Here is a 20,900-nt window from a genome sequence, read left to right on the forward strand (position 1 = left end):
GTTAGCACATGTCATAGGGCCGTTTATTTTATCCAGTAACAACGGACCCCACCACCATTAAATATTTTTAACCAACTCAAACGATACGTTTTAACCACTGTCAAAAATCGTTAGTTAAAAGTTACACTCATTTTCTTTCAACAAATTACACGCACCCTCTCTCTGTCCGTGGCGCTCACTACTCTCAAGTTTTCTCCCCCTCTCTCTCTCTCTCTCTTCCTCTCTCTCTCTCTCTCTCTCTCTCGAGCCTAGCGTCTCTGGAGAGAGATAAATTCTAATAAATATTAAAAATTATAAAAAAAAAGCTGAAAAGAAGGAATCGAATCTTACCTGAGAAGCTGCAGCGAAGGGTTTTATACACCGCTGAGGCTCTCCCTCTCCGCCATCCACGTTTCTGTCATGACCGTGTTCTCCGGCAAGCAAGTGGTCCCTGTCGACTACGAGGCTGAGGTCTCGCAGCGGCTTCTCGATGCTTCTCTCGCCGGCGATCTTAGATCGGCTCTCGATTGCATCGCCGATTCCTTCGTAGATATCAACTTCGTCGGCGCGGTTTACTTGAAATGTAGAAAGAGTGAGGTTGTTTTGCACGATGAATCGCCGAGTGAAGTTTGCGCCGACTACGAGGAGTTTAAAACTGACGTTACGGCTTTGTTCATCGCCGCTCATGTTGGAAATGTGGCTCTTGTGAAAAAATTGCTGGTAATGCCGTCGCTTCATTTATGTCATCTCGAGATTTGAACTGTTTTATTAACATTGTCGTTATTAGCCTTTTTTTATACCGTTTTGGTGCTTCTTCTCAAAAATGCTGCTTTTGTCAAATGTTTTTAAGAACTTTTGTTTTTTGAGCTGTATCTGGCTATTGAAGTTGAGATACAATCTTGTTGTGTTTTAAATTGCTGATTGTCAGTGAGATTAGAAGTTCGAAAACTCTTTTTAACATTCATTTTTGGATTAATTGTTTGCGTTTTGCACTCTCAAATCTATACACTCTGAGTTCTTACTCCGTCCTGTTTTATGTGGTTTTTGAGAGAAAAAAAAGAAAAAGCGAAAATGAAAATGACAAAAAGATAACTGCAACTTCTTTTGAATTTTGAATTTTTACGCAAGAAAAAGGAAAATTTCACTGCATCTTTGCTTTTTCAAATTTAGCAGCTTCATTTTATATCTACGTCCTTTTCAAAAAATTATTGTTATTATTATTATGTTTTTATTTTTATTTTTCCTAATCAACCGAACAGAGTCTCTCTCTCTCAGTTGGATAAAGTTTGAAAATTAGTTATTTTATAAAAATTCACTTTTGTAGTGTCTAAGCTCTGTTTTTTTTAATTAAGTTTAATGTACCTGCCTAAGACATAGATTTTGCTTTTCGAAAAATGGAGATTCTAAGGATTAAGATTCTGTAGGCTTTATTTATTTATTTATTTTTAATTTTGGAGATTAAAGCTGCATATATAATATCTTTAAAAGATTCATCGTCTTCGTGTCGGCCCCATGATTGATGGTTTGCTTTCATATGATTCAGTTGGAATATATGAACTTTTCCTCAATCAAAGGTGTGAATCAGATACTCCAACTCTTGGAGCGAAATTCCGTTAAACGAATCCCTTCCCATTTTATTTTCACTCTAGGTTCAGTTTCAATTGAAAATAGATTTTCTTGTAAATGAACTCTCTCATGTGTTACGGTCTTTATTTTCGTGTATGAACTTTGTGGTCCATAATTATCAGCATGGTTAGCATGTTTAACCTTAACTGCCCGTTGTCCATATCTTTTCTTGTGTTTTTGACCTTTTGTCGCATTTTCTTTTCAGAAAAATATCTTGTGTTCTCAACTTTAAATCAATTCCAGCTAGTTCAGTTTTAGGATCTGCAAAATTTACAGTGATGCACCTGAGAATTTACTGTTTATTAACTCAGATGGGTAGCGTGGCTGTTTCGCTGGGCTTTGTTTCCCTGTGTCTGACTCACATATTGGTTAATTTTTTAAAAATGTTTTTAACTACTAGTTATCATGTTTGATATGTCTTTTTGAACTCGGTGGAGGGAAAGGAGGAAAAATAATCCAGGAAATTTTAAGTACGTATGTAGTACCTTTTGTGGTTTTTGAATGCGTTAGTTTCTTTACTGTCTTGCTAATATGAGGTGAAACCATAGTCGCGCTTGTGTAAATTTAAATTATAAAAACTAATCATAATTCCTGGTATTATTATCATTTAAGTGGGCGATGTTGGAAAGAAATTTACTTCCAGAACTTGCTGTTTGTTCGTGTATAATTGCTAATGTTCTCTGCACTGCGCATATCATTCATTACGAGTCTGTGTACTGGGACAACACATATTGAATTACCCGAAGAAATAGGCCACAAATATTTATAGCATAATCTATTTTCACCGAACATAAATTTGGCCTGCGAGGCCCGTATTGAGTTCTCTGAACATTGGTCAGAGCCTGACGCACACGCTAGTACATATACATGATACATCCCCCTTTACTTTTAATTAATGAATTATCATTTGCTGCTCGATGGAAGTTCCATGCTTCCTTGTCTATCACATCATTACTTTTCTCAACATTTGTCTGTGTGTGGTCGTGACTTCCTGTACTCGTTGAAATCCTGGCTGCTTAATTTGTTTCTTGTTTTTTCATTTTCCTATTGGCCTTCATTTATATTTTAAGCAATGAAAGCAACAGAAAAACATGGTTCGAGCATGATGTCATCTCATGGAATATTTTCACAGAAAGTAACAAATAACATTGAATAAACAAAGGGCAACATTGGCAAGATGCTAAACGTTGGTTTTGTAAATGATAGAGTTTAGGTGCTGACGTGAACCAGAAACTCTTCAAGGGCTTCGCCACAACAGCGGCAGTGAGAGAGGGCCGCCTTGAGCTTTTGGAGATTTTACTTAAAGCTGGGGCATCTCAGCCAGCATGTGAGGAGGCTTTATTGGAAGCAAGCTGTCATGGTCAGGCAAGGCTGGTGGAACTGCTCATGAGCTCTGATTTGATTAGGCCCCATGTTGCCGTGCATGCACTTGTCACTGCATGCTGCAGGGGATTTGTGGACGTTGTAGACATACTCACAGCGGTAAGCTACATTGTTACATTATCTTGTAGATTCCAACTAATAATGGCATTATTATTAGGATGAAAAATGGGCATTTTTATACCTACTCCTATCAATCTCTGAAGCATCTCAATAAACCCAGTTCTCACTCCTTTGACAGTTTGACTTCTAGCTTGTTAAATGTAATTGTACCATCTTTGTCTTGAACTGCTATTTTTCTGTATTAACCAAGGAATCTCTTGAGCTTTGGGTGGTTAGCAATAATGTCCTTTTGCTTGATTTCATAACAATTGAAAACATGTGCCAAACAAACCTTTCACTTCTTGTTATTTTGCCAAAATATGAGAACCATAGAATTTCTAAATCTGTAAATTTTAAAATTATGGCGTTTAGGCCTTCCCGTGTATCCATGGAGTGTTATGCAATATGTTGAATGAATTTGTAGCTGTTATGTGGTTAACGGCAAATCTTCTGGTGCATCTATTTGACCTTTTTAAATCACTTCTCTTCTATATAAATTTAGTGATTCATATGTGAAATAATTTCTCTTGTTTTATGGCAGTGTGGCGTAGATGTAAATGAAACTGATAGATTGCTGCTGTTGTCATCAAAGCCTTCTTTGCACACAAATGTTGACTGTACTGCACTTGTTGCTGCTGTTGTCAGTAGGCAGATTGCTGTCGTTCATATGCTGCTAATGGTTGATCTTTCATCTTTTACTCTTAGTTTGAATATTTAAAGGAATGAGAATGATTCATAAAAGGGTCATAGTTTGTGTGGATCGTCTTCTTTGATTTTTTTTTTAGGTGAAATTACTGTTGAACAAAGTTATTTTTAAATTTGAAATAAAAATTTTTTCAACAAAATTTCAACTGGTAAGGTAAAATTTTGGCTACAAGCAGTTTCTTTTCAAAAGAACCTATGAATTTTAGGAGTTTTGGGAAGTGATGACTAATGAAACTGGCCCAAATATACATAATATATCTGGCATGCAGCAAATGAGTTGAGGTGCATCTATAACATTCTCCTAATAAGCATGAGACAGATAGATCCATATCTTTGATTAACTTAATTATAAAATATAGTAGTTTCATGACAATCTAAACCAAAATTGAACATATGATCTTACTGATGATAATAGGATAATCTGTTCTGAGGCAAGGATAATAGAGCCGTACTTCTCTCCTTGTTATTATGTTATTTCTTCTTTTTTTTTTTTTTGAAAAAGGAATCCTATCCTTCTCTCAATATTGCTTTACTAATGGTTATTCTGATTGGTATCAAAATGATAAAACAGGATGGTGCCAGGACAGATTTCAAAGTGAGTCTAGGAGCATGGTCATGGGACACTACTACTGGAGAAGAGTTTCAGTGGGCGCAGGACTAGCTGAGCCCTACACAATTACCTGGTGTGCAGTGGAGTATTTTGAAACTACGGGTGCTATATTGCGCATGCTTCTCGAACACACCTCCCCAAACACTACTCACCATGGAAGAACTCTCCTCCACCACGCCATTCTCTGTGGTAATGCTGGAGCTGTCAATGTGCTACTGAGCTGTGGTGCCAATGTGGAGTACCCTGTCAAAACTCAAAACCGAGTTCCGGCCCATACACATGGCTGCCCGTTTAGGCTTACCAACTATCCTTAAATGTCTAATAGATTCAGGTTGTGATATAAATTCCAGGACAGAAACTGGTAACACAGCTTTGATGATAAGTGCAAAATATAGGCAAGAAGAGTGTCTGAGAGAATTGGCCATGGCTGGAGCTGATTTTGGCTTAGTTAATGCTGCTGGTCAATCTGTGTTTTCACTTGCTGGGAAAAACAGGTGGTCCCTTGGTTTTCAGCAAACAGTGCTTGATGTGATTAGGGCTGGACAGATTCCCACATCAAGCAATATTTCTATGTTCTCTCCTCTAATCTTTGTAGCTCAAGCTGGTGATATAGAGGCCTTAAAAGTGTTGATTAATTGGGGAGAGATTAACCTTGATTATCAGGATTGTAATGGTTTCTCAGCAGTTATGTTTGCTGCTTTAAAGGGTCATGTTGAAGCATTCCAATTGTTGGTCTATGCAGGGGCTGATGTGAAGCTGCATAATAAAGCTGGTGAAACTGCTATCACCTTATCTGAAATGAGCCAGAATCACGATCTGTTTGAGAAAGTAATGCTTGAATTTGCACTAGAAATGGGTAATCGTAATGCAGGAGGGTTCTATGCATTACATTGTGCAGCTCGTCGTGGAGACCTGGATGCAGTCAAATTGTTGACAAGCAGAGGTTATGATGTGAATCTCCCTGATGGGGATGGCTATACTCCTCTCATGTTAGCAGCAAGAGAAGGCCATGGATCCACCTGTAAACTTTTGATTTCATGCGGGGCACACTGTGAATTTAAGAATTTTAGAGGTGAAACAGCACTCTCGCTTGCAAGAAAAAATGCTGGCGTGAAAAATGATGCAGAAAATGTAATACTAGATGAGCTTGCTTGCAAGCTGGTTTTAGGAGGTGCCCATGTGCAGAAGCACAGAAAGAGGGGCAAAGGATCACCACATGGGAAGGAGTTGATAATGATAGGGGGTACCGGAGTACTTCGTTGGGGGAAGTCAAGTCGGAAGAATGTCATATGCCGGGAGGCAGAGGTAGGTCCAAGCCCAGTTTTTCGGAAGAATAGAAGGAACAAGGGTGATGCAGATGCTCCTGGAATTTTCCGGGTATTGACTACCAAAAAGAAAGAGTTGCACTTTGTCTGCCATGGTGGGTTAGAAATGGCTGAGTTGTGGGTCAGAGGTATTAAACTTGTGACAAGGACGGCTATTTGCTCTTGAACACAGGCTGAAGACATGAATTGCGATGTCTTGTTTAGGGAGTATATATAGATATTTAGAGTACTTCATCTTGAAGTAGTTTGAACTGTTACATTTCAGTGTAAAGGTTTTGATCCTCAGTGGCGGTAAATGCTTTTTCATCCAAAGTAAATTCAGTAGCATTTGATCATTGTACAATTTTCCGCGGCAGCTGCCTGATGCTCGCACATTTTATTTCCTCACCCAACTCAGACTCTGAGGTAGGGATTACAAATTTGAATTTCACATTCAGCGGGATAAGAGACTGATGTTCCAACCACGAGAGGAAACTGTTGAAACTCTAGTGTCTTACCACCAGAATCAATGCCTCTCTGCACCATTTAGATAAGGTAATGAACACAACCACTATTCCCATCCAGGTAAATTCATATCCAAGTTTGTTCATGTAAAATCCAGGGCTGTAACAAGAATCACAAATAAGCATGGGAGCTGGATAATTTTATTGGGTACTTGATAACCTTGATAAATAAAGTGCAGGTTCAGTATGGGTTAATATAAAGATTTGAAAGAATTTAATTAAAGTTAACACAATTGTCATTTTCAGTTTTCATATCCATAAGCGCACACAATCAAATAGATCACCTGGTTAACTGTGGCCACTGGAGCTGACAAATGGTACAGAATCTATATCTGAATACAAAAGTTAAAAGCCAGTGCAGCAGCCTACTCATACCAATGTAAGCCCCCATAACTAATATTATTATACTAAGCATATGGGTGATAAATGGGTCCCTTAAATTTTAAATGGGCCTTACAGATAATAAAACTCATTAATATATGGAAGGGTTAAGACCTCTTTCACCACCATCACCATTGTGGCCACTACTTTCACCACCGTTGTTATCATCACTAAAAAATTTGAGTTATTATTATTATTTTTTTGGTACAATATATTAGTTGTCCAAAATTATTTTGGAATGTGAAATAGTATAAAGCTCCTCAACCATTTTCCTCACAATTCTTTTAGTTATTTAATAATTTTCTTTGTTAACACTTGCTAGTGCAATGTTAAAATGAAATAAAATTACAAAAAAATCAGACCATTTCAAATCACATCATTATGAAATATGGGTTAGATGAGTTCAAATTTTCTTTATGGACAACTAGCTAGTTTTACAAATATCTTCTATGCTTCGTTTTGGGCAGAGAGTTATATATAGATAGTATCATTATTACAATTTAATTATTATTGCATATCAAAAGATTAAAATATTATTGCAAATTAAAATATTGATAGAAACATTTTTACTATTTAATTATTATTACTTATAAAAAATAAAATAAATTAATATATTTTTGTTATTAGATTGATCGTTCAATAATCAGCCTATTTCATAACGCTATCATGCAAAGGGAAATATCTCTTGAATTTAAACAAAAATGGATCTAAAACCCTCCTCTGCATGAAAAACACATTTATTTTTATTTGCCTTTTTTCCTTTATTGGAATGAAACTGCGTGGAAAAACATCACATCAAAACTGAAATATAATTAAATAATTTAAAAAAAGGTGATACAAATTGAGGCCACCATTTACAACTTTGATAAATTATTATATTTTAACTAAATTAATTATTTAATTTTTATATTTTAAAAAATATATTATTTAATTTTTTATTTTTATTAAATTATTTAATTTATTTATTAATTTTTTTATTAATACTAATTAAATTACTATTTAATCTTTTTATTTTAATAAAAATAATTAATATCTATATTTTAAAAAAATATATTAATTACTCTTCATAATTTGACTCAATTAACTATTTAATCCCATAATTATTTTTTATATCTAAATTACCCAAATCTTCTCACTTATTTCTCTTATTTTTTTGTCTTTCATATTTTTTCTTTTCTCTACTCACACCTTCCTCTCCTCATTTTCTCTTTATTTTAATTCACTGATAAAAATAATATAAATTATCTACACAAAAAAATAATTAATTTTTTAAAATTTTTAAGTAATCAAGAAAAATTATTTCTCAATAGATAAAACATAAAAATAATGTCCAAAAAATTAGAAGTTAAAAAAAATATAAATTAAAATTTAGTCTCAACAAAAAACAAAGTATTTTTAACCAAAAATATATTTTTTAAAATATTATATTTTTCAAAGTATATAAACCAATCAATTAGTTTTAATAAAATAAAAGGCCAAAATAATTAAATTTTTTAAAATGCAAAATTAACTAATTAATTTTTTTAAAATAGAGAAATTAGATAATTTTTTAAATAGCATAAATAATGAAAAATTTGACAAATAAATTAAATAATTTAACAAAAGTAAATACATAATATTTTAAAATAAAAAGATCAAATAGTCAATTTTATTAAAATACAAAGACTAAATAATAATTTTTCCTTAAAACTTTCACTAGACCTAACTTAATTTATACTAACCTAACCTAATTTAATTCAGGTATATCACTTACCTAGCAAGCTTAGGTTTGAAACTCTACTTCCTCAATCCCCTATTAAACAAAAAAGTTATACTGATACAAAAATTATAGTTGCATAGCAGCAGTCCATATTGCCCGGACATAAACACATACAAATCATTTTAAGAAAAAAATGGGACAAATGGATATACAAGTTAAGGTTTTGATCCTCACATACCACTGGTTAAACGAGTACTGATGGCAATGCTATAACAGCTTGGCACGTCCTGTTCTGTTATTTATTAAACGTTAATCATGAACCATGATGATGCGTGAATCATGAACTTAGCCTCACTTTATCTTCAAATCAAAATATTAAGTGCTACAGAAACGTTATGAATATTGATTATCAGTGGATTTTGATAATTAAAATTGGAATCTAGGTATTTCTAACCAAGTGTTGTAGCCTTAATTTATCTTCAAAAAAACATTTCGATGCTCAAAGCTTCAGCCTCCAATAATTTCCCTTTCCTTAGCTTTACAGATATCTTCTACTGACTTGACATACTTTTTTGTCAACTCATCAACCTGAGGAGGTCAAACATAAAATTGTCATTCCAATTACTGCAGAACTTTTTCATAGAAATGAAAGACGGGGGAACGGAGGGGGGAGAAGAATTTGAACTCACCTCTTTCTCTAATCTCTTGATATCATCCTTAGAAAAACTTGAACCTGCTTTTTTTATTGTATCTATTGCCTGTAAATTGAACCAACAAATACACATAATTATAAAATCTTTTCACGATGCACTGCACCACAAAACTGCACTTCCTATGCACTAACATCTAAAGAACAGATCATTTAGCCATGCACTTGCAAGTAGATAACCACAAAATCAGACGCCTTGAGAAACTGCCTATTTGCAAATTAAGCTTTATCTATTAAAACTAAGGCCAGTTTGTTCCATAAATGAAATGTAGCTATTAAAATTCCAACTAGGCCGCAATGAAAAATTGGCAACGTGAACCATCTAGAAATTTCATTTCTTCATGACCATGGAGCACTATGTTATTGAATTTAAAATTTTTATTTGAAATTCTTAACAGTAACTATGCAATTGCAACAAAACAAATTTACTGTCATGCCTTCTGGCGAGCCCTTCTTATACTTTGTTTAACGTCTTCACAAGACTTGGAGACCACCTTACAAATAGCCTGGCAAATTTTCAGGTAGGTTGTCATATTGCACAAATCAATAGTAGTAAGAGAGGAAAATAAATAAATAAACAAACAAAAGAGGATTGATTATATTCTCACCTGCATATGCTCTTTGGTTAATCTGATAAATGGAAAACATGGAAAAAGTACATCAATCTAGAGATCAAGAAATCTTACAATATTTAGGCATTTGTAAAATCGGACCAAACACAAACTTTGCTAGACAAAATGCTTCCGCAGGTCATTATGAAACCATGATGGACTTCACGTTGACACGTGACAAGATAAGTTAGCATGTGCTTACGGTGGTATAGATGCAATTAATCGTTCACCATCCACTCTAGGATTTAAACCCAACGGTGAAGAAACAATGGACTTCTCTAGTGCTTTGATGGTCTGCAGACACAAATAAATAAAAGCTAAATGGAAGGGCAGAGAGGGGGATGGAGAGAATTATAAGGAACACTAAGAAAACAGTTTCAAGGGCCTACTTTCTGTATGGTTAGTAACAGAAAACCACGGTATTGTACAATACAGTTCTCAAAATTTGAGTTTAAGCAAATAAAAAAAACAAGGATTGGAATTTATAGATCTCTGCAATCATTTCCAACTGCCTTCTTCTTCTTCTTCTTCTTCTTCTTCTTCTTCTTCTTCTCTATCCAAGCCTTTTGATAAAAAAATTTGAAATTTTCATTCCGAAGACATTTTCAAAAGTGAAACTAATTCCATCAATTTGGTGCAAATCAATATAGATAGTGCATAAGAAACAAGCTAGCAATAATTAGGGAGAAAAATTAAAGAGTATGAAAAGAACTTTAGGTGATTACGTTTGGATCATATGGATTCACAGATAGGGTTTTAGGATCCATAACTGCAACAACAGCTAGCCGACTCAAAGGCAGTTTTACACCATCTGTTTCAACAATGATATGATCAAGCATTCCTGTAAAAGCATACCATAGATGGACATTATAATAATTAATCCCAACAGCTTTGAATACACAAAACAAAACTAAAAATGACAGGATTCGAGGTTAACATACCTGCAGATGCCCGTCCGGTTCGTAATTTGGCTAATTCACGAGACAATGCGACTATTGCTGCTTCCATCTGCGAGGCAGCACCTGCCTTAATAGTGGGTCCAATATCATGTACAACTTGAACCGTATCTCCGGCATAATCATCCTCTAAAATAAACATAAGAGAAGAAATTTATTTGAGATTCCATGGGAAATCCTAGCAATAACTGTAATGGTGCAGCTATATAAATACCCAAATGAAAAAAAAAAAAAATCTTTGAAACAAATGCAAAGTATAGAGCTAAACTCTCCATCAGGTGGCAAGATAGATTCAAACAGAGTAAAACAGACCCCATTAGAAAGAGAAGGGAAGTACTTGATTTTTTGCCTTTGGCAAAGCCTCGACGATGGTCTTTGAGGAAATCAAAGGAAGGCAAATTTTGAGCTTCGCGAATTCCAGAGTTGGAGAGGAGATGGTGGGAGATATTGCGAGTTTGTATGATACAATTACAGCTGCGAAGAAGCATAATTGAATTTCTAGAAGAAATCGCCCGTCTCAGATACATCGCCATTTTTCTCTTTTCTCTATCTGTTTCTTTATAATCTCACCAAAAGCCTCGTCTTCTCTGGTGTAGGGTTTTCACTCTTTTGGGAGGTTTTAGATTTCATTTCTGTGATTTGGGTTTTATAGGGTTTTTGAAACAAGCTAAAGCCAAGGCGTTTCCATCGATTTTATGGTAAATTACAAAATGATTTAGGAAATTTAGTTAAAATTACGAGTTCAGCCTTATTGTTTGAAATATAATAATTTCGTCCTCGAGGTTGAATTTCGTTTTCTTTATTCTCGAAAGTTAGCGTTCGGTCACATGTTCAAATTGGCATGGGAAGAATACATAGCTAAACTGATCTATCAGATTACAAGCAAATAGACCTCAGAATCAAATAAGGCTACAGAGATAAACAAGGGCCACTTGAGGCCTAGCCAGCCTAACATAAACAGCAAGGATAAGGCCCATAAAAGCAACGAAACCCTAGATTGGGAAAGCATGTCGGAGAACGACCGCTGCCTTCAGTACTTAATTAGGGGTGTTTGGTTTAGCTGTTAGATGCAGCTGATAGCAGATGGGTATCCAAACAGTTGAATTTAAGTGTTTGGTAAAACTCTAAAAAATTAGCTGATAACTGAAAGGCAGCTGATAGGATACCTATCTGCTGCAGATTCTATCAGCTCTAAAATAGGAGCTGTTTAGAACTGCTCTATATATATTTTTATTTTTTGACTAAAATATCCCTACTTTAATATTTACGCAGTATCCTTCACTGTATTATCTTCTTGCTCCTATTTGAATCAAAATACCGATTTCTTTTCAATATGTCATTTTCCTTATTTATTTTCTTGCTTCTATTTTCATCAACAGCAAGGATAAGGCCCATAAAAGCAACGAAACCCTAGATTGGGAAAGCATGTCGGAGAACGACCGCTGCCTTTAGTACTTAATTAGGGGTGTTTGGTTTAGCTGTTAGATGCACTGATAGCGGATGAGTATCAAACAGTTGAATTTAAGTGTTTGGTAAAACTCTAAAAATTAGTGGCGATCAAAGGCAAATGATAGGATACCTATCTGCTGTGATTCTATCGACTCTAAAATAGGAGCTTTAGAATTCATATATATATATATTTTATTTTTGACTAAAATATCCCTACTTTAATATTTACGCAGTATCCTTCACTGTATTATCTTCTTGCTCCTATTTGAATCAAAATACCGATTTCTTTTCAATATGTCATTTTCCTTATTTATTTTCTTGCTTCTATTCATCAAAGCTGTGATTTCTTTTTAATTTCTGTGCCATCATTGTGTCTCCTTCTTGAGCTTATCAATTGAAATTCTAATTGCTTCTCAAGGTAGAATTAACTTGTGACATTAAAGTGCATCAAATTATCCCTTATTGAGTCAAGAAGGTATGATTTTCTGATTTTTAATTCTATTTATATTACTGTTATGTCTCTTTTTTTAGTTTTGAATTTTATTTAATTCTAATGATATGTGATTGCACTGCTTATCAATAAAAAGTGAAAGGTAGCAACCCTAAACTCAAATTATGAACTCATACATTATGATTTCTATTTAGTTGCATATATATATATATATATATATATCAACTGCAATTTCTTTTCCTCCAATGCTATTCACTTCACAAAGAAAAAAATCAATTTCTTTTTCTTCTGCTCATAGCAAATTTAAATAATCATATATATATATATATATATATTTATTTATTTTTCCCCTATTCACCTCACAAAGGAAAAAACCTCTCAATGATTCCGATGCTATTCACCTCCCAAAATTTATTTTTTTCCTATTTACCTCACAAAGAAAAAAAAGTCAACTATAGTTGTTATATATATATATATATATATATATATATATATATATATATATATATATATATTCACCTCCCAATGATTTCCGATGCTATTCACCTCATAATAAAAAATTCAATTTATTTTTTTCCTATTCACCTCACAAAGAAAAAAAAGTTAACAATAGTTGCTATATATATATATGTGTGTGTGTGTGTGTTCTTAAATGTTCCATTAATGATGATAGACATCAGCTAATTCCATAAAATTCCATTTATGAGTGAATGTTTCATTTATGATGATAGACATCAATTTAACTTTTATATATATATATATTTTTTTTTTCTTTTTTCCTGATGCTATTCACCTCACAATGAAAAGAATCAATGGTGTTTATGAATCTAAGAGCTTGACTTAGAAATTATGTTCTGTGCCTAGAACAGTAGTAATCTTGTTCCATTTATGATGATAGACATCTTTAGATGTATGAATGTTTTGCATTAGAATAGTCATCACATCATGAATTATTTCAATTACTCCTTTGCTTCCAATGTATCATATGGAATCAAGCCTGTTTCAAATGGAGTTTTGGTTGTTGGAATTTAGAATAGGTCCAACACATTTGAGATCAAGTAGAAAAATTAAAAAACATGAGACATCAAATTGTACCTTGAGTTCCTTTTGTGGGCCTTCATAGGGCATGGTTAGATGCCTTGAAAGTGTGTGGATCTTTATTGTGATTTTCTAGAACCTTGAAGGTATGCTGAAACTATTACTTAAATCAAATGAAAATTTTCTTCAGTTTGATTCTGCTATAGATGTTAATTAAAAAGGTTAATTGTAATGAATAGAAAGCTACACTAATAGAAAGAATAATCAGTAATTACTTTCATTTGGTGCATGATTGCCTGAAAACATGGGGAGCAATAACTATTTGTATTATTATTAAGCACCTTTGGTCAAATATTGTTGAATTAAGCATCAAATATAGTGCTTCAAACACAATGTTTATTTCTAGCAGAACTTTCTTAGGGAAAAAGATGTGTTATATTTATATAGCATGAGAGCTTATGACAAGTTATTATTCATTGCCCTTTGAATCGATCCAAAAGGTTCAATCTAATTCTAGTATGTTTAGTAACTGAGATATGAGATAATAATTTAGTTGAGGACATTATTAATTTTACAAGATATTGGATTCACACCTTGGAAATAATTAGGGACACGAAAGTAGTATGGCTCAAATTTATTGATCATCCTTGAATTCTCATTACTCGATTTGGTTTTGTTGAACATTGTTCTTAATCCAAGATAGAACAAACTTTAAAATTAAACAATTAATATGAAAAAAAGAATTGTTAATTATGTTAGATATATAAAGTCTAGAATATGGTGGTCTCATGTTTCTTGGTATTTTTTCAAGAGGTCAATTTGTAATAGAAGTTGGTTGTAAAATTCTTTTATTAACTAAACAAGTCAATTTCCAATTCTCATGATCAATTTTAATGCTGGAATTAGCTATAGTACTAGGAATTATTTGATGTTTTTCATTGAAATTTGGAGATTATGGAAAGAGTCATTATTAGTTATCTCATGATAAATTCATGTAAGATTGAAGGTCTAGATTATTATTTTTAGTTTTATTTGCCTTTCAAAAGCTTGAATTCTTACAAAATAGGAAACTTGCTTTCATGCTTTTTTTCTTGAATTAATCTCAAATGGGGATTTATGTTTAATACTTTTGCATACTTTTATTTACTTGAATGTTATTTTTATTTGGAGTTAATAGCATTCATCTTTATAGGTTGATATGGCTACAAAAAATAAGGGTGTTGGAAGGGTTGCATGGAGTAGTGAACAATTTAACTTGTTTGTTAAAATTTGTGTTCGAGGCACTAATTTGGGCAAGAGAAATGGTGGTGGATAGGGTGACAAAGGATATACATGGTTACAGAATGAATTGAGGCAAGTTGGTGTAGAGTATACAAAAGAGCAATTAAGGCATAAGTGGGATTGGATGAAAGATCAATGGAAGATGTGGAAAGCATTAAAAGGGAATGAAACAGGATTAGGATGGGATCCCATAAAAGGCACAGTTGTTGCTCCTGATGAGTGGTGGAACAAAAAAATTAAGGTAAGTTAAATAAAGAACTAGCTTTTAAGGCTTCATTAAACAAGTAGGCATTTAATTATTTATTAACACTAGTGTTTTGATTTTTATATGTATTAGGAAAATTTAAAATTTGCAAGATTTTGAGAGAAAGGAATTGGACAAGAGCTTTATGAAAACTATCAAGAATTATTTCTAGGAACTATGGCTACTGGAGAATTTGCATATGCACCATCATCTGGAGTTTTACCTAATGAAACTCAGGAGACGCAACAATTTAATACCGTAGATCATGTTGAGGAGAATATTAATGCAGAATCTAATTTTGATGATGATTTAGATGAAATGATGAATCCGGTTTTGGATCCGAGGTTCATTCACCAAGCAATAGGTGAAAATGTGGGTTTAGAGAATACAAAAATGATAATAGTCAACATAACGTGCAAAAACAAAAGAGGAAAGAGTTGTCTAATGACCTTGCAACAAAGAAAAAAGGATAATAAGGGCAAAAAGGTTTGGTGCTACACAAATGATCTGATTAAATAGCTAAAAGAAACTATAAAAGAGACCATGGAATCTAAGACTGCAACTATGTGTAGTCTTTTGGGAGATCGCCTAGGTTGTTCTATTGAAGAAGTTATAAAAGATGTATTAACTTTGCCACTTATAGAGAAAGGAAGCGATATTCATTTTTTCTGCATACTGTTACTTGATCAAAAGTCAAAAAGAGAGATGTACAATACTCTCGAAGATGCAGAAACAAAGTGAAAATGGCTTCAATTTCATTTCTCATTATAGACTAATGGTGTGTGGAAGCCTTCTACTTAGTAGATGCTATTACTTGTATTTGCTATTTTTCTTATTTTCATTATTTGTTTGAACTCTTAATTATCAAGTTTGGCATTGCAATAAAGTTTTAGTGTAATCATGGACTTTTAAAGTTAAAATAGTTAGTACTTAATATTAATTTATATAAGAGGTTTATTTGTTTTTATTTTTTCTTGATAGATATGAATGTTGTTCAACGAACGATTTGGGATGATGATGACGATGAAGTTTGGCAACAACCACATATGCAGTTGATATTATATGTGGCTATTACTTGTCTTATATTCATAAAGAACCTTGTATAGATTCATTCCATACAGGACTTATATGGTTACAAGAAATAATGAGAGGTAATGAGAGAAGATGTGTTAATTTATTCATAATGGATAAAGACACATTAATAAAACTTTGTCTAGACTTAGAGTGTCATTACAAATTAATAAACCTCACAAAGAAAAAAAAGTCAACTATAGTTGTTATATATATATATATATATATATATATATATATATTCACCTCCCAATGATTTCCGATGCTATTCACCTCATAATAAAAAATTCAATTTATTTTTTTCCTATTCACCTGACAAAGAAAAAAGTTAACAATAGCTGCTATATATATATATATATGTGTGTGTGTGTGGGTGTTCTTAAATGTTCCATTTATGATGATAGACATTAGCTAATTCCATAAAATTCCATTTATGAGTGAATGTTTCATTTATGATGATAGACATCAATTTAACTTTTATATATATATATATATATATATATTTCTTTTTTTCTTTTTTCCTGATGCTATTCACCTCACAATGAAAAGAATCAATAGTGTTTATGAATCTAAGAGCTTAACTTAGAAATTATGTTCTGTGCCTAGAACAGTAGTAATCTTGTTCCATTTATGATGATAGACATCTTTAGATGTATGAATGCTTTGCATTAGAATAGTCATCACATCATGAATTATTTCAATTACTCCTTTGCTTCCAATGTATCATATGGAATCAAGCCTGTTTCAAATGGAGTTTTGGTTGTTGGAATTTAGAATAGGTCCAACACATTTGAGATCAAGTAGAAAAATTAAAAAACATGAGACATCAAATTGTACCTTGAGTTCCTTTTGTGGGCCTTCATAGGGCATGGTTAGATGCCTTGAAAGTGTGTGGATCTTTATTGTGATTTTCTAGAACCTTGAAGGTATGCTGAAACTATTACTTAAATCAAATGAAAATTTTCTTCAGTTTGATTCTGCTATAGATGTTAATTAAAAAGGTTAATTGTAATGAATAGAAAGCTACACTAATAGAAAGAAGAATCAGTAATTACTTTCATTTGGTGCATGATTGCCTGAAAACATGGGGAGCAATAACTATTTGTATTATTATTAAGCACCTTTGGTCAAATATTGTTGAATTAAGCATCAAATATAGTGCTTCAAACACAATGTTTATTTCTAGCAGAACTTTCTTAGGGAAAAAGATGTGTTATATTTATATAGCATGAGAGCTTATGACAAGTTATTATTCATTGCCCTTTGAATCGATCCAAAAGGTTCAATCTAATTCTAGTATGTTTAGTAACCGAGATATGAGATAATAATTTAGTTGAGGACATTATTAATTTTACAAGATATGGGAATCACACCTTGGAAATAATTAGGGACCTGAAAGTAGTATGGCTCAAATTTATTGATCAGTCCTTCGAATTCTCATTACTACTGATTTGGTTTTGGTTGAACATTGTTCTTAATCCAAGATAGAACAAACTTTAAAATTAAACAATTAATATGAAAAAAAGTATTGTTAATTATGTTAGATATATAAAGTCTAGAATATGGTGATCTCGTGTTTCTTGGTATTTTTTCAAGAGGTCAATTTGTAATAGAAGTTGGTTGTACAGTTCTTTTATTAACTAAACAAGTCAATTTTCAATTCTCATGATCAATTTTAATGCTGGAATTAGCTATAATACTAGGAATTATTTGATGTTTATCATTGGAATTTGGAGATTATGGAAAGAGTTATTATTAGTTATCTCATGATAAATTCATGTAATACTGAAGGTCTAGATTATTATTTTTAGTTTTATTTGCCTTTCAAAAGCTTGAATTCTTACAAAATAGGAAACTTACTTTCATGCTTTTTTTCTTGAATTAATCTCAAATGGGTATTTATGTTTAATACTTTTGCATACTTTTATTTACTTGAATGTTATTTTTATTTAGAGTTAATAGCATTCATCTTTATAGGTTGATATGGCTACAAAAAATAAGGGTGCTGGAAGGGTTGCATGGAGTAGTGAACAATTTAACTTGTTTGTTAAAATTTGTATTCGAGGCACTAATTTGGGCAAGAGAAATGGTGGTGGATAGGGTGACAAAGGATATACATGATTACAGAATGAATTGAGGCAAGTTGGTGTAGAGTATACAAAAGAGCAATTAAGGCATAAGTGGGATTGGATGAAAGATCAATGGAAGATGTGGAAAGCATTAAAAGGGAATGAAACAGGATTAGGATGGGATCCCATAAAAGGCACAGTTGTTGCTCCTGATGAGTGGTGGAACAAAAAAATTAAGGTAAGTTAAATAAAGAACTAGCTTTTAAGGCTTTATTAAACAAATAGGCATTTAATTATTTATTAACACTAGTGTTTTGATTTTTATATGTATTAGGAAAATTTAAAATTTGCAAGATTTCGAGAGAAAGGAATTGGACAAGAGCTTTATGAAAACTATCAAGAATTATTTCTAGGAACTGTGGCTACTGGAGAATTTGCATATGCACCATCATCTGGAGTTTTACCTAATGAAACTCAGGAGACGCAACAATTTAATACCGCAGATCATGTTGAGGAGAATATTAATGCAGAATCTAATTTTGATGATGATTTAAATGAAATGATGAATGCTGGTTTTGGATCTGGAGGTTCATTCAGTCAAGCAATAGGTGAAAATGTGGGTTTAGAGAATACAAAAAATGATAATAGTCAACATAACGTGCAAAAACAAAAGAGGAAAGAGTTGTCTAATGACCTTGCAACAAAGAAAAAAAGGATAATAAGGGCAAAAAGGTTTCAGGTGCTACACAAATGACTGATACAGTTAAATAGCTAAAAGAAACTATAAAAGAGACCATGGAGTCTAAGACTGCAACTATGTGTAGTCTTTTGGGAGATCGCCCAGGTTGTTCTATTGAAGAAGTTATGAAAGATGTATTAACTTTGCCACTTATAGAGAAAGGAAGCGATATTCATTTTTTCTGCACACTATTACTTGATCAAAAGTCAAAAAGAGAGATGTACAATACTCTCGAAGATGCAGAAACAAAGTGGAAATGGCTTCAATTTCATTTCTCATTATGGACTAATGGTGTGTGGAAGCCTTCTACTTAGTAGATGCTATTACTTGTATTTGCTATTTTTCGTATTTTCATTACTTGTTTGAACTCTTAATTATCAAGTTTGGCATTGCAATAAAGTTTTAGTGTAATTATGAACTTTTAAAGTTAAAATATTTAGTACTTGATATTAATTTATATATGAGGTTTATTTGTTTTTATTTTTTCTTGATAGATATGAATGTTGTTCAGCGAATGATTTGGGATGATGATGATGATGAAGTTTGGCAGACAACCACATATGCAGTTGATATTATATGTGGCTATTACTTGTCTTATATTCATAAAGAACCTTGTATGGATTCATTCCATACAGGACTTGTATGGTTACAAGAAATAATGAGAGGTAATGAGAGAAGATGTGTTAATTTATTCATAATGGATAAAGACACATTAATAAAACTTTGTCTAGACTTAGAGTGTCATTACAAATTAAAATGTTCTAAAAAAATGATTATTTTAGAAAAAGTTGACATGTTTTTATATGTTCTAGCTTTGAGAGCTTCAAATAGGCAAGTTCAAGAAAGGTTTCAGCATTCAGGAGAAACTGTCAGTAGGAACTTTCATGAAGTATTAAAAGCAATGCTGTGCTTATCAATTGATATGATAAAACCGACAGACCCCACGTTCAGTAATATTCCTCCTGAGATATTGAATGATGACAGATATATGCCTCATTTCAAGGTATATTTTTCAAAATTTTTTCTTATCTTTATATGTAGTACTATATTACAAATATCATTAAAAATCATTAAGTATTTTAATTTTAAAATCTAAACATTTAAAAAATAGGACTTCATTGGAGCAATTGATAGAACTCATGTGCCTGCTTGTGTTCAAGAAGAAAATTTGATTCGATTTATTGGTAGAAAAATGGGTGCCTACCCAGAATATTATGGCTGTTTGTAGCTTTGATATGCAATTTACATTCGTAATGGCAGGATGAGAAGGTACAGCTCATGATGGACGCCTTTTCCAGTATGCTATCAATAAACAAGAAATTAATAATTATATAATTATTTTAATAATAAAATAAATTACATGATACATACCTTTATTGATTATTTTACATATGAACAGCAGCAGCCAACATAATTTTACCAAACACTTAACATCAATCAGTTACTATCAGCTATCAGCTATCAGTTATCAGCTGTATCCAACAGTTAAACCAAACAGGCTCTTAATATTGCGTTTGATGAATCAAAATTATATTTTTAAATAAAATAACCATTATATTATTAAAAAAATAATTTGATAAAATCTGTTTTATTGAATATAAAAAATTAAAATTACTAAAAAATAAGTTAATGCACTTGCTGTGTCAAGTTCCGAAACTTACTTCTAAATTTTCTTTCTAGCTGTTAGTGAGAGAGTTTTCTCGAGTTTTTTCTTGGTTTTCAAGAGCGTATCTTCTTTGTTTGTCGGCGACGTGCAACTTCCTTTTATTCCTTCCGCGCAAACTGGAATTCCTCCTCTCTACTTGGGCGTGAGTTTAATCCTCCCCTCACCGTGGTAGGAATTGTATAAAAATTGTGATTCTATTTTAAGTTCACAAGTTTGAGGTTTTGTAGGAAAAGGATTTCACGTGTAACTTATTTTGGTTCTCTTTTTGTTAGTTTGTTCTAGTTCATTTAGTCTTGCAGGTTTATG

General features: G+C 32.6%; 1 protein-coding gene and 1 pseudogene across 1 annotated transcript; one reads left to right on the plus strand and one right to left on the minus strand.

Annotated features, from left to right (window-relative positions):
* Window positions 1-218: 218 nt before the first annotated feature.
* Window positions 219-6,482, plus strand: LOC131176864 (uncharacterized; annotated as a pseudogene).
* Window positions 6,483-8,641: 2,159 nt separating this feature from the next.
* Window positions 8,642-11,263, minus strand: LOC131176865 (uncharacterized). Its single transcript, XM_058141893.1, has 8 exons — window positions 10,924-11,263; window positions 10,572-10,715; window positions 10,356-10,471; window positions 9,833-9,924; window positions 9,628-9,649; window positions 9,457-9,525; window positions 9,000-9,068; window positions 8,642-8,898 (listed from the first exon to the last, which is right to left on the minus strand). Exons 1-8 carry the CDS (start codon window positions 11,117-11,119, stop codon window positions 8,818-8,820), a joined length of 789 nt encoding a protein of 262 aa, XP_057997876.1. The 5' UTR covers window positions 11,120-11,263; the 3' UTR covers window positions 8,642-8,817.
* Window positions 11,264-20,900: the final 9,637 nt, after the last annotated feature.

This window comes from Hevea brasiliensis, unplaced genomic scaffold (assembly GCF_030052815.1).
Source record: "Hevea brasiliensis isolate MT/VB/25A 57/8 unplaced genomic scaffold, ASM3005281v1 Scaf261, whole genome shotgun sequence".
Lineage (NCBI taxonomy): Eukaryota > Viridiplantae > Streptophyta > Magnoliopsida > Malpighiales > Euphorbiaceae > Hevea > Hevea brasiliensis.

Bases quoted from the DNA above. Each gene is read 5' to 3' on its own strand.
- LOC131176865 (XM_058141893.1), bottom strand. From the start codon at position 11,119: ATGGCGATGTATCTGAGACGGGCGATTTCTTCTAGAAATTCAATTATG. The intron at 10,716-10,923 runs GTACTTCCCTTC...TGTTTATTTTAG, and splicing joins TGCCAAAGGCAAAAAATCAA to AGGATGATTATGCCGGAGAT. The intron at 9,650-9,832 runs GTAAGCACATGC...TCCATTTATCAG, and splicing joins TTAATTGCATCTATACCACC to ATTAACCAAAGAGCATATGC.